Genomic DNA, 13,119 nt, shown 5'->3' on the forward strand with positions numbered 1-13,119 from the left:
GTGGCCTTCACAGACTGCTGGGGGCAAGTGCTGTTAGCGAGCAGAAGCAGCAGCAGTGCCTATGGAGGTCGGGACGGCATCATCACCGTCACCATCGCCACCATCACCATCATCACCATCATCACCATCATTATCAATGACCACGATCATCACCACCAATCACCACCACCACCACCACACCAATCACCATCATCATCAATCACCACGATTATCATCATCACCACCACCACCACCTATCACCACCATCACCAATCACCATCATCATCAATCACCACGTTCACCATCACCACCAATCATCATCAATCACCACGATCATCACCACCACCACCCATCATCATCATCAATCACCACGATCATCATCACCACCACCACCACCAATCACCACCATCATCATCACCAATCATCATCACCACCGCCACTGCCGCCACCATCATCATCACCATCATCAATCACCACCGCCGCCACCACCACCGCCACCACCACCATCAATCATCATCATCACCACCGCCACCACCGCCACCACCACCGCCACCACCGCCACCACCACCAATCAATCATCATCATCACCATCGCCACCACCACCACCACCGCCACCACCGCCACCACCACCAATCATCACCATCATCATCAATCACCACAATCATCACCACCACGATCACCACCACCACCACTCATCACCACGATCACCACCACCACCACCACCCATCATCATCACCACCAATCATCATCACCATCGCCACTGCCGCCACCACCAATCACCACCATCATCAATCACCACGATCACCACGATCACCACCACCACCACCACCACGCCCCCATAGGCAGGCAGTGAGTGAGTGAGTGGGGGGTCAGCCCCCCCCCCCCCCCCCCCGTAGGAGCTGGACACTTACATCCCATGGGACCGGGACAGACCCGGGTCGGAATTCCGGTCACTCTTGGGTCCCAGGAGGGCGTTCCTGGGTGAGTGACGTGGGGGGCAGGGGGGCGGGGGGGGGCGGGGGGGGGTGAAGGAGGAAAAGGTGAAGGGGGGGAAGAGGGAGGGGGAATAAGGGGGGGGGGGTAAGGGGGGAGGGGGTTAGGGGGGAGGGGGGTGAGGGGGAGGGGTGGTGGGTGGGGGGGGGCAGGAGTAAGGTGTAGGAGGGGGAAGGGGGTAAGGGGGGGAGGGGGGAAGGGGGGTGGGGGGAGGGGGGAAGGGGGGGTGGGGGGAGGGGGGAAGGGGGGTGGGGGGAGGGGGGAAGGGGGGAGGGGAAGGGAGGGGGTGGAAGGGGGGGGGGGAATGGAGGGAGGGGCGTACACGTCATCACGCATCATCGACGTCACTCACCGTTGGATCTTCTGCCCCCCCCCCCCCCCCACTGACCATCAACTTGCACCACCACAAAGACAAAGATCCCCCGGGTAGCCTCAAAGACACCATCGGGGCAAGTGGCTGTCAGCGAGTAGCAGGGCCAGCACCACGCCCGGCCGCCTTTGTCTCCCCAGGTACTCATTTGAGGCCGAGTTGACCTGGGGGGGGGGGGGTCCCCTCGTGTGAACGCGTCACTGATGATGACCACGTGCGTGCGTCACTGAACACGTGTCACTGGTGACGCATCAGCACGTGTCACTGATGACGCACGACACGTGACACTGATGACGCACGGCACGTGACACTGATGACGCACGGCACGTGTCACTGATGACGCATCAGCACGTGACACTGATGACGCATCAGCACGTGTCACTGATGACGCACGACACGTGACACTGATGACGCACGACACGTGACACTGATGACGCACGGCACGTGTCACTGATGACGCATCAGCACGTGACACTGATGACGCATCAGCACGTGTCACTGATGACGCACGACACGTGACACTGATGACGCACGGCACGTGTCACTGATGACGCATCAGCACGTGTCACTGATGACGCACGACACGTGTCACTGATGACGCACGACACGTGACACTGATGACGCATCAGCACGTGACACTGATGACGCATCAGCACGTGACACTGATGACGCACGGCACGTGTCACTGATGACGCATCAGCACGTGTCACTGATGACGCACGGCACGTGTCACTGATGACGCATCAGCACGTGACACTGATGACGCACGGCACGTGTCACTGATGACGCACAGCACGTGTCACTGATGACGCATCAGCACGTGTCACTGATGACGCACGGCACGCGTCATTGATGACGCGCGACACGTGACACTGATGACGCGCGACACGTGTCACTGATGACGCACGGCACGTGTCACTGATGACGCACAGCACGTGTCACTGATGACGCATCAGCACGTGTCACTGATGACGCACGGCACGCGTCATTGATGACGCGCGACACGCGTCACTGATGACGCGCGACACGCGTCACTGATGACGCATCAGCACGTGTCACTGATGACGCATCAGCACGTGTCACTGATGACGCACGGCACGTGTCACTGATGACGCATCAGCACGTGTCACTGATGACGCATCAGCACGTGTCACTGATGACGCACGGCACGCGTCACTGATGACGCACGACACGCGTCACTGATGACGCATCAGCACGTGTCACTGATGACGCATCAGCACGTGTCACTGATGACGCACGGCACGCGTCACTGATGACGCGCGACACGCGTCACTGATGACGCACGGCACGTGTCACTGATGACGCATCAGCACGTGTCACTGATGACGCACGGCACGTGACACTGATGACGCACGGCACGTGTCACTGATGACGCACAGCACGTGTCACTGATGACGCACGGCACGTGTCACTGATGACGCACGGCACGTGTCACTGATGACGCACGGCACGTGTCACTGATGACGCATCAGCACGTGTCACTGATGACGCACGGCACGTGACACTGATGACGCACGGCACGTGTCACTGATGACGCACAGCACGTGTCACTGATGACGCACGGCACGTGTCACTGATGACGCACGGCACGTGTCACTGATGACGCACGGCACGTGTCACTGATGACGCACAGCACGTGTCACTGATGACGCATCAGCACGTGTCACTGATGACGCATCAGCACGTGTCACTGATGACGCACGGCACGCGTCACTGATGACGCACGGCACGCGTCACTGATGACGCATCAGCACGTGTCACTGATGACGCACGGCACGCGTCACTGATGACGCGCGACACGCGTCACTGATGACGCACGGCACGTGTCACTGATGACGCATCAGCACGTGTCACTGATGACGCATCAGCACGTGTCACTGATGACGCACGGCACGCGTCACTGATGACGCACGGCACGCGTCACTGATGACGCATCAGCACGTGTCACTGATGACGCACGGCACGCGTCACTGATGACGCACGACACGTGTCACTGATGACGCACGGCACGTGTCACTGATGACGCACGGCACGTGTCACTGATGACGCGCGACACGTGTCACTGATGACGCACGGCACGCGTCACTGATGACGCGCGACATGTGTCACTGATGATGCACACACACACACACACAGCACGTGCACACTCACTCCTGTCACTGAGAATGATTGACGCACGCCACTGCAATGGAATGCTCGCGCACACGTTAGTGGGAATGCGGCGCGCACATGAACGCACGCCCACATTAACACGCGCGCACATGAACGCACGCGCACATTAACACATGCGCACATGGACGCACGTGAACACATACTCACATGAACACACGCCCACGTGAACACACGCTCACATGAACACACGCGCACGTGAACACACGCCCACATGAACACACGCGCACATGAACACACGCGCACATGAACACACGCTCACATGAACACACGCTCACATTAACACGCGCGCACGTGAACACGAACGCACATGAACACACGCTCACATTAACACACGCGCACATTAACACACGCGCACATGAACACATACTCACATTAACACGCGCGCACGTGAACACGAACGCACGTGAACACACGCGCACGTGAACACACGCTCACGTGAACACACGCTCACATGAACACACGCGTACATGAACACACGCTCACATTAACACACGCTCACATTAACACACGCTCACATTAACACGCGCCCACATGAACACACGCGCACGTGAACACGCGCAGACACAAAGACAAAGATCCCCCGTATAGCCGTGACAGACTGTTGGGGCAAGTGCTGTTAGCGAGCAGCAGCAGCAGCAGCCTGTGAATCGCGGCGTTTGGAAATCGCCTCGCGTCGTGGGCACGGAGGACTGTCGGGGACGACGACGATGACGACGACGATGATGATGATGACGATGGTGATGACAACGATGACGACGATGACGATGATGACGATGATGATGATGACGACGATGATGATGATGATGACGATGATGACGACGATGGTGATGATGACGATGATGATGATGACGACGATGATGATGATGATGACGATGATGACGACGATGGTGATGACGATGATGATGACGACGATGACGATGACGATGGTGATGACGACGACGATGGTGATGACGATGAAGATGACGACGATGACGATGATGATGACAATGATGATGACGACGATGATGACGATGATGACGATGATGATGACAATGATGATGACGACGACGATGATGATGATGACGACGATGATGATGATGATGACAACGATGATGATGATGATGACAACAATGACGATGATGATGACAACGACGACGATGACAACGATGACGATGGTGATGATGATGATGACGACGACGACAACGACGATGATGATGATGATGATGACGACGATGGTGATGACGATGATGATGACAATGATGATGACGACGATGACGATGATGATGACAACGACGACGATGACAACGATGAAGATGGTGATGATGATGACGACGACGACAACGACGATGATGATGATGACGACGATGGTGATGATGATGACGACGACGACAACGACGATGATGATGATGACGACGATGGTGATGACGATGATGATGATGACGACGATGGTGATGACAATGATGACGACGATGACGATGACAACGACGACGACGACGATGGTAATGACGACGATGATGACGACGACGATGATGATGACGACGATGATGATGACAACGACGACGATGACGACGACGATGGTAATGACGATGATGATGACGACGATGCCGACGATGGTGATGACGATGATGATGACGATGACGCTGATGATGACGACGCTGATGACGATGATGATGACGCTGATGACGACGCTGATGACGCTGATGACGATGATACTGATGATGATACTGATGACAAAGTGGGGGTTCTAAGATCCGCACTTAGGAGGTGGGTGGGGGGGGGTGACAATAGCGGTGGTGAAGATGACGGAGATTGCTGATGATTGTGTTCACGACGACGACGATGACGACGATGACGATGACTGCGCTCTGCGTGTGAGTGTGTGCGCGCGTGTGTGAGTGTGTGTGAGTGTGTGAGTGTGTGTGAGTGTGTGTGAGTGTGTGAGTGTGTGTGAGTGTGTGCGCGCGTGTGTGAGTGTGTGTGAGTGTGTGAGTGTGTGTGTGTGTGAGTGTGTGAGTGTGTGCGCGTGTGCGTGTGTGCGCTGTGTGTGCGTGTGTGTGAGTGTATGAGTGTGCGCGTGTGTGAGTGTGTGAGTGTGTGAGTGTGTGCGCGTGTGCGCGTGTGTGAGTGTGTGTGAGTGTGTGTGAGTGTGTGTGCGCGTGTGTGAGTGTGTGTGTGAGTGTGCGCGTGTGAGTGTGCGCGTGTGTGAGTGTGTGAGTGTGTGAGTGTGTGTGAGTGTGTGAGTGTGTGCGCGTGTGCGCGTGTGTGAGTGTGTGTGAGTGTGTGAGTGTGCGCGTGTGTGAGTGTGTGAGTGTGTGAGTGTGTGTGAGTGTGTGTGAGTGTGTGTGTGTGAGTGTGTGTGCGCGTGTGTGAGTGTGTGCGCGTGTGTGAGTGTGTGTGAGTGTGTGAGTGTGTGCGCGTGTGCGCGTGTGTGAGTGTGTGTGAGTGTGTGTAAGTGTGTGTGCGCGTGTGTGAGTGTGTGTGAGTGTGTGCGCGTGTGCGCGTGTGTGAGTGTGTGTGAGTGTGTGAGTGTGCGCGTGTGTGAGTGTGTGTGAGTGTGTGAGTGTGTGAGTGTGTGAGTGTGTGTGAGTGTGTGAGTGTGCGCGTGTGTGAGTGTGAGTGTGTGAGTGTGAGTGTGTGAGTGTGTGAGTGTGTGTGAGTGTGTGAGTGTGCGCGTGTGTGAGTGTGAGTGTGTGAGTGTGAGTGTGTGAGTGTGTGAGTGTGTGTGAGTGTGTGAGTGTGTGCGTGTGAGTGTGTGCGCGCGTGTGTGAGTGTGTGTGAGTGTGTGAGTGTGTGTGAGTGTGTGAGTGTGTGTGAGTGTGTGAGTGTGTGAGTGTGTGCGCGTGTGTGAGTGTGTGTGAGTGTATGAGTGTGCGCGTGTGTGAGTGTGTGAGTGTGCGCATGTGTGAGTGTGTGCGCGTGTGTGAGTGTGTGTGAGTGTGTGTGCGCGTGTGTGAGTGTGTGTGAGTGTGTGAGTGTGCGCGTGTGTGAGTGTGAGTGCGTGTGTGTGAGTGTGTGTGAGTGTGCGCGTGTGTGAGTGTGCGCGTGTGTGAGTGTGTGTGAGTGTGTGAGTGTGCGCGTGTGTGAGTGTGCGCGTGTGTGAGTGTGTGTGAGTGTGTGAGTGTGCGCGTGTGTGAGTGTGCGCGTGTGTGAGTGTGAGTGCGCGTGTGTGAGTGTGTGTGAGTGTGTGAGTGTGCGCGTGTGTGAGTGTGTGTGAGTGTGTGAGTGTGTGCGCGTGTGCGCGTGTGTGAGTGTGTGTGAGTGTGTGTGAGTGTGTGTGCGCGTGTGTGAGTGTGTGTGAGTGTGTGAGTGTGTGCGCGTGTGCGCGTGTGTGAGTGTGTGTGAGTGTGTGTGAGTGTGTGAGTGTGTGTGAGTGTGTGCGCGTGTGTGCGCGTGTGTGAGTGTGTGAGTGTGCGCATGTGTGAGTGTGTGTGAGTGTGTGAGTGTGCGCGTGTGTGAGTGTGTGTGAGTGTGTGAGTGTGTGCGCTTGTGTGTGAGTGTGTGCGCGTGTGTGAGTGTGTGTGAGTGTGTGCGCGTGTGTGCGTTGGTGTGTGAGTGTGTGAGTGTGTGAGTGTGTGCGCGTGTGCGCGTGTGTGTGAGTGTGTGTGAGTGTGTGAGTGTGTGAGTGTGTGCGCGTGTGTGAGTGTGTGTGAGTGTGTGAGTGTGTGCGCGTGTGTGCGTGTGTGTGAGTGTGTGAGTGTGTGAGTGTGTGCGCGTGTGTGAGTGTGTGTGAGTGTATGAGTGTGCGCGTGTGTGTGTGAGTGTGTGTGTGTGAGTGTGTGAGTGTGTGAGTGTGCGCGTGTGTGAGTGTGTGTGAGTGTGTGAGTGTGCGCGTGTGTGAGTGTGTGTGTGAGTGTGCGCGTGTGAGTGTGCGCGTGTGTGAGTGTGTGTGTGCGCGTGTGTGAGTGTCTCCACGTGTGTGTGTGTAGACGTGTGTGTGTAGACGTGTGTGTGTGTGTAGACGCGTGTGTGTGTCTCCACGTGTGTGTGTGTAGACGTGTGTGTGTGTGGACGTGTGTGTGTGTGTAGATGTGTGTGTGTGTGTCTCCACGTGTGTGTGTGTGTAGACGTGTGTGTGTGTAGACGCGTGTGTGTGTCTCCACGTAGTGTGTGTGTGCGTAGACGTGCGTGTGTGTGTGTGTGTCTCCACGTAGTGTGTGTGCACAGACGTTTCCACGTGTGTTTGACGCGTGCACCCACGCGTCGCTGGCGATGGACGAGTTTCTCGAGACGGACTTTGGCGAGAGGTCGTAGTCGCTGTCGGAGCGGTAGAGGAAGCTCTCGCGGCGCGCCCCGTGCGGGAACGCCGCGTGGAGCACCAGCCCCGAGCCTGGACTCGCCTGCGCCTCCAGCGGACTGCGCCCCGGGGAGACGCCATTCTCCACGTCGAAGCTGCGAGCACGTGGAGGTGGGGGTGGGGGGGGAGGTGGGGGTGGGGGGAGGGGTGGGGGGGTGGGGGAGGGGTGGGGGGGGGGAGTGGGGGGAGGTGGTGGAGGGGGTGGAGGAGGTGGGGGGGGGAGGGAGGAGGTGCGGGGGTGGGGGGGTGGGGGAGGAGGAGGTGGGGGGGAGGGAGGAGGTGCGGGGGTGGGGGGGTGGGGGAGGAGGGGGTGGGGGGGGGGGGTGGAGGAGGGGGTTGGCGGGTGAGGGAGGGTGGGTGGAGGGGGGTGGGGGGGGGTGGAGGAGGTGGGGGGGAGGGAGGAGGTGGGGGGGTGGGGGGGAGGAGGTGGGGAGGGTGGGTGGAGGGGGGGTGGGGGGAGGGGGGGGGAGGTGGAGGAGAGGGTGGAGGTAGTGGAGGAGGAGTGGGTGGAGGAGGAGGGGGTGGAGGAGGAGATGGAGGAGGAGGTGGAGGAGGTGGGAGGGGTGGAGGAAGAGGTGGATGAGGGGGTGGAGGAGGAGAGGGTGGAGGATGAGGGGGAGGTGGAGGAGGAGAGGGTGGGGAATGTTAATGACGGCGACGACGACACAACAACAATGACAAACACAGCAACAACGAGAAACACAACACAACAACAAACACAACAAACACAACAACACAACAACAAACACAACAACAACACAACAGCAAACACAACAAACACAACACACTAACAACCGTCGTTTGCCGCCAAGTGGCATGGACGTCACGGACCAGACCCAGCAGGTGCCATGAGTTGACTGCTGCTGTGCCAGGCTAGGTGCAGGAGGAGGTCACGGGTCAGACCCAGCAGGTGCCATGGGTTGACTGCTGCTGTGCCAGGCTAGGTGCAGGAGGAGGTCACGGGACAGACCCAGCTGGTGCCATGGGTTGACTGCTGCTGTGCCAGGCTAGGTGCAGGAGGAGGTCACGGACCAGACCCAGCAGGTGCCATGGGTTGACTGCTGCTGTGCCAGGCTAGGTGCAGGAGGAGGTCACGGGACAGACCCAGCAGGTGCCATGGGTTGACTGCTGCTGTGCCAGGCTAGGTGCAGGAGGAGGTCACGGACCAGACCCAGCAGGTGCCATGGGTTGACTGCTGCTGTGCCAGGCTAGGTGCAGGAGGAGGTCACGGGACAGACCCAGAAGGTGCCATGGGTTGACTGCTGCTGTGCCAGGCTAGGTGCAGGAGGAGGTCATGGGTCAGACCCAGCAGGTGCCATGGGTTGACTGCTGCTGTGCCAGGCTAGGTGCAGGAGGAGGTCACGGGACAGACCCAGCAGGTGCCATGGGTTGACTGCTGCTGTGCCAGGCTAGGTGCAGGAGGAGGTCACGGGACAGACTCAGCAGGTGCCATGGGTTGACTGCTGCTGTGCCAGGCTAGGTGCAGGAGGAGGTCACGGGACAGACCCAGCAGGTGCCATGGGTTGACTGCTGCTGTGCCAGGCTAGGTGCAGGAGGAGGTCACGGGACAGACCCAGCAGGTGCCATGGGTTGACTGCTGCTGTGCCAGGCTAGGTGCAGGAGGAGGTCACGGGACAGACCCAGCAGGTGCCATGGGTTAACTGCTGCTGTGCCAGGCTAGGTGCAGGAGGAGGTCACGGGACAGACCCAGCAGGTGCCATGGGTTGTACTGCTGTGCCAGGCTAGGTGCAGGAGGAGGTCACGGGACAGACCCAGCAGGTGCCATGGGTTGACTGCTGCTGTGCCAGGCTAGGTGCAGGAGGAGGTTACGGGACAGACCCAGCAGGTGCCATGGGTTGACTGCTGCTGTGCCAGGCTAGGTGCAGGAGGAGGTTACGGGACAGACCCAGCAGGTGCCATGGGTTGACTGCTGCTGTGCCAGGCTAGGTGCAGGAGGAGGTCACGGGGACAGACCCAGAACCCTTGCAAGATGCACCACCAGCTGTCATCCCCACTGGTTCCTAGTTGCTGCGTTTTATCCGCCCGGCGCTCCCGCTCGTTGTTGTGAGCAGTCGCTCCCCTCCCGTCGTTGTGGCTGGAGGGGGGGGGGGGCGACTGCCCCCCAACTGCCCGAGTCGCCTCACTGTGCACCTAGCCTGGCACCGCCCCGTAAGTAGCGCCGCGCTCCGAGCCCGGCGACCCGAGTTCGATTCCAACAGCGGTGACGATGATCTGAACCGGGTCCTGGGCCTCCCCTAGGTCGACTCAGCCTCAAATGAGAAGCTGGTGTAGCGGTGTGTGTAGTAAAACATCGCCACAAGGGAGACAAAGGCGGCCGGGCGTGGTGCTGGCCACCCACCCCCTCGTGTGCCATTCCGGCCTTCATAGGTGCTGCTGCTGCTACTGCTAACAGCACTTGCCCCGACAGTCTGCTAGAGGCTACACGGGGGATCTTTGTCTGTGTCTCCTTCATAGGTGCTCGCTAACAGCACTTGCTCCATCAGTCTGCTAGAGGCTACACGGGGGATCTTTGTTTGTGTCTCCTTCATAGGTGCTCGCTAACAGCACTTGCCCCAACAGTCCGTTAGAGGCTACACGGGGGATCTTTGTCTGTGTCTCCTTCATAAGTGCTCGCTAACAGCACTTGCCCCAACAGTCCGTTAGAGGCTACACGGGGGATCTTTGTCTGTGTCTCCTTCATAAGTGCTCGCTAACAGCACTTGCCCCAACAGTCCGTTAGAGGCTACACGGGGGATCTTTGTCTGTGTCTCCTTCATAAGTGCTCGCTAACAGCACTTGCCCCAACAGTCCGTTAGAGGCTACACGGGGGATCTTTGTCTGTGTCTCCTTCATAGGTGCTCGCTAACAGCACTTGCCCCAACAGTCCGTTAGAGGCTACACGGGGGATCTTTGTCTGTGTCTCCTTCATAGGTGCTCGCTAACAGCACTTGCCCCAACAGTCCGTTAGAGGCTACACGGGGGATCTTTGTCTGTGTCTCCTTCATAGGTGCTCGCTAACAGCACTTGCCCCATCAGTCTGTTAGAGGCTACACGGGGGATCTTTGTCTTTGTCTCCTTCAGAGGCGCTGCTGCTGCTACTCGCTAACAGCACTTGCCCCCACAGTCTGCCAGAGGCTACACGGGGGACCTTTGTCTCTGCCTATTAGTCGCGCGCCGCTTTGAGTCGCTGGCGCAGCCTGCAGGAGGATGTTGACTTTGCGAAGGCAAAATAAATAAATAATTAGACACCTCTCGCCAATAGATTTAATCAAAGCCATAAAACGTCGACAGATATAGTCGCATGAATACACACTCGCGCGCGCGCGTGTACTCCATCAAGACACAGGTCCCCCGTGTAGCCTCTAGCAGACTGGAGGGGCAAGTGCTGCTAGCGAGCGGGAGCACGGCACACAAAGACAAAGGTCCCCCGTGTAGCCTCTAACAGACTGATGGGGCAAGTGCTGTTAGCGTAGCACCTATGAAGGCCGGCGCTGTGGCACACGAGGGGGTGGGGTGGCCAAACACCACGCCCGGCCGCCTTTGTCTCCCCAGTGGCGATGTTTACACACCACCACACCAGGTACTCATTTGATGCTGAGTCGACCTAGGGGAGGCCCAGGACCGGTTCGGATGATCGTTGCTGGTGTGATAATCGTCACCACCAAAATACAAAGGTCCCCCGTATAGCCTTTACAGGCATTTGAGGCAAGTGCCGTTACCACCATCACAACTACAATCACCACCACCATCACTACCAACACCATCACCAAAGACAAAGAACCCCCGTATAGTCTCTAACAGACTTTGGGGAAAGTGCTGTTACCACCATCACAACTACAATCACCACCACCATCACTACCAACACCATCGCCAAAGACAAAGAACCCCCGTATAGTCTCTAACAGACTTTGGGGAAAGTGCTGTTACCACCATCACAACTACAATCACCACCACCATCACTACCAACACCATCACCACGACCATCACCAAAGACAAAGATCCCCCGTATAGCCTCAACAGACTTTTGAGGCAAGTGCTGTTAGCGAGCACCTATGAAGGCCGGCACGGCACACGAGGGGGGTGGGTGGCCAGCACCACGCCCGGCCGCCTTTGTCTCCCCAGTGGCGATGTTTGCGACACACCGCACCCAGGTACTCATTTGAGGCTGAGTCGACCTAGGGGAGGCCCAGTACCAATTCAGATATACGGGCACACCAATACACAAAGACACAAAGATCCCCCGTGTAGCCTCTACAGACTGTCGGGGCAAGTGCTGTTAGCGAGTAGCAGCAGCAGCACCTATGAAGGAGACAAAGACAAAGATCCCCCGTGTAGCCTCGAACAGACTGTCGGGGCAAGTGCTGTTAGTAGCGTGGGGTGGCCAGCCTCCACGCGCGCCCGGCCGCCTTTGTCTCCCCGACGGTGGCGAACGGTCCCACGCCGCAGCAGGCAACGCTAATTTGAGGCCGAGTGGACCTAGGGGCGCGTGGTACCGGCTGCATCGGCGCTGCGCGATGTCGATGGGCAGGTGGACGGCCCTCGGTGACCCCAGCAGAGGGGCTCCCTGGACCCCCCTCGCCCGCACCCCCACGCGGCCAGGGGACGCCATGGGGGGGGGGGTGGGGGGGGTCACGAGGGGGGGTCACGAGGGGGGGGGGGGTCACGAGGGGGGGGGGGTCACGAGGGGGGGGTCACGAGGGGGGGTCACGAGGGGGGGTCACGAAGATTGCGCAACCGCTGTCCAGGTAGGAGAGTCGCTGGGCTTGGATTTGGTTCACGAAGGGGCTCTCCCCGCTGACTCGCTCACTCGCTCGCTCAGTCACTCGCTCACTCACTCAGTCACTCGCTCACTTAGTCACTCGCTCGCTTAGTCACTCGCTCACTCAGTCACTCGCTTAGTCACTCGCTCACTCAGTCACTCGCTCACTCAGTCACTCACTTAGTCACTCGCTCATTCAGTCACTCGCTCACTCAGTCACTCGCTCACTCAGTCACTCGCTCACTTAGTCACTCGCTCACTAAGTCACTCAGTGAGTCAGTCGCTCACTCAGTTACTCGCTCACTCAGTGAGTCAGTCGCTCACTAAGTCACTCGCTCACTCAGTGAGTCACTCGCTCACTCAGTCACTTGCTCACTCAGTCACTCAATTAGTCAGTTGCTCATTCAGTCACTCGCTCACTCAGTCACTCGCTCGCTCAGTCACTCAGTGAGTCAGTCGCTCACTCAGTCACTCGCTCACTCAGTCACTCGCTCACTCAGTCACTCGCTCACTTAGTCGCTCATTCAGTCACTCGCTCACTCAGTCACTCGC

The 13,119-nt window shown here is 58.2% G+C and overlaps 1 protein-coding gene across 1 annotated transcript in view; it reads right to left on the reverse strand.

Annotated features, from left to right (window-relative positions):
- Nucleotides 1-12,417, reverse strand: part of LOC144954140 (3',5'-cyclic-AMP phosphodiesterase 4D-like) — a gene marked incomplete at its 3' end in the record, with an annotated part of 50,485 nt that extends 38,068 nt beyond the window's left edge. The window contains exons 1-3 of the mRNA XM_078884705.1: nt 12,302-12,417; nt 7,712-7,903; nt 891-956 (exon numbers count right to left, since the gene is read on the reverse strand). Coding sequence (XP_078740831.1) covers nt 891-956; nt 7,712-7,903; nt 12,302-12,417 — 374 coding nt within the window. The remainder of the gene's footprint in view (nt 1-890; nt 957-7,711; nt 7,904-12,301) is intronic.
- Nucleotides 12,418-13,119: the final 702 nt, after the last annotated feature.

This window comes from Lampetra fluviatilis, unplaced genomic scaffold (genome assembly GCF_964198595.1).
Source record: "Lampetra fluviatilis unplaced genomic scaffold, kcLamFluv1.1 SCAFFOLD_377, whole genome shotgun sequence".
Classification (NCBI taxonomy): Eukaryota; Metazoa; Chordata; class Hyperoartia; order Petromyzontiformes; family Petromyzontidae; genus Lampetra; species Lampetra fluviatilis.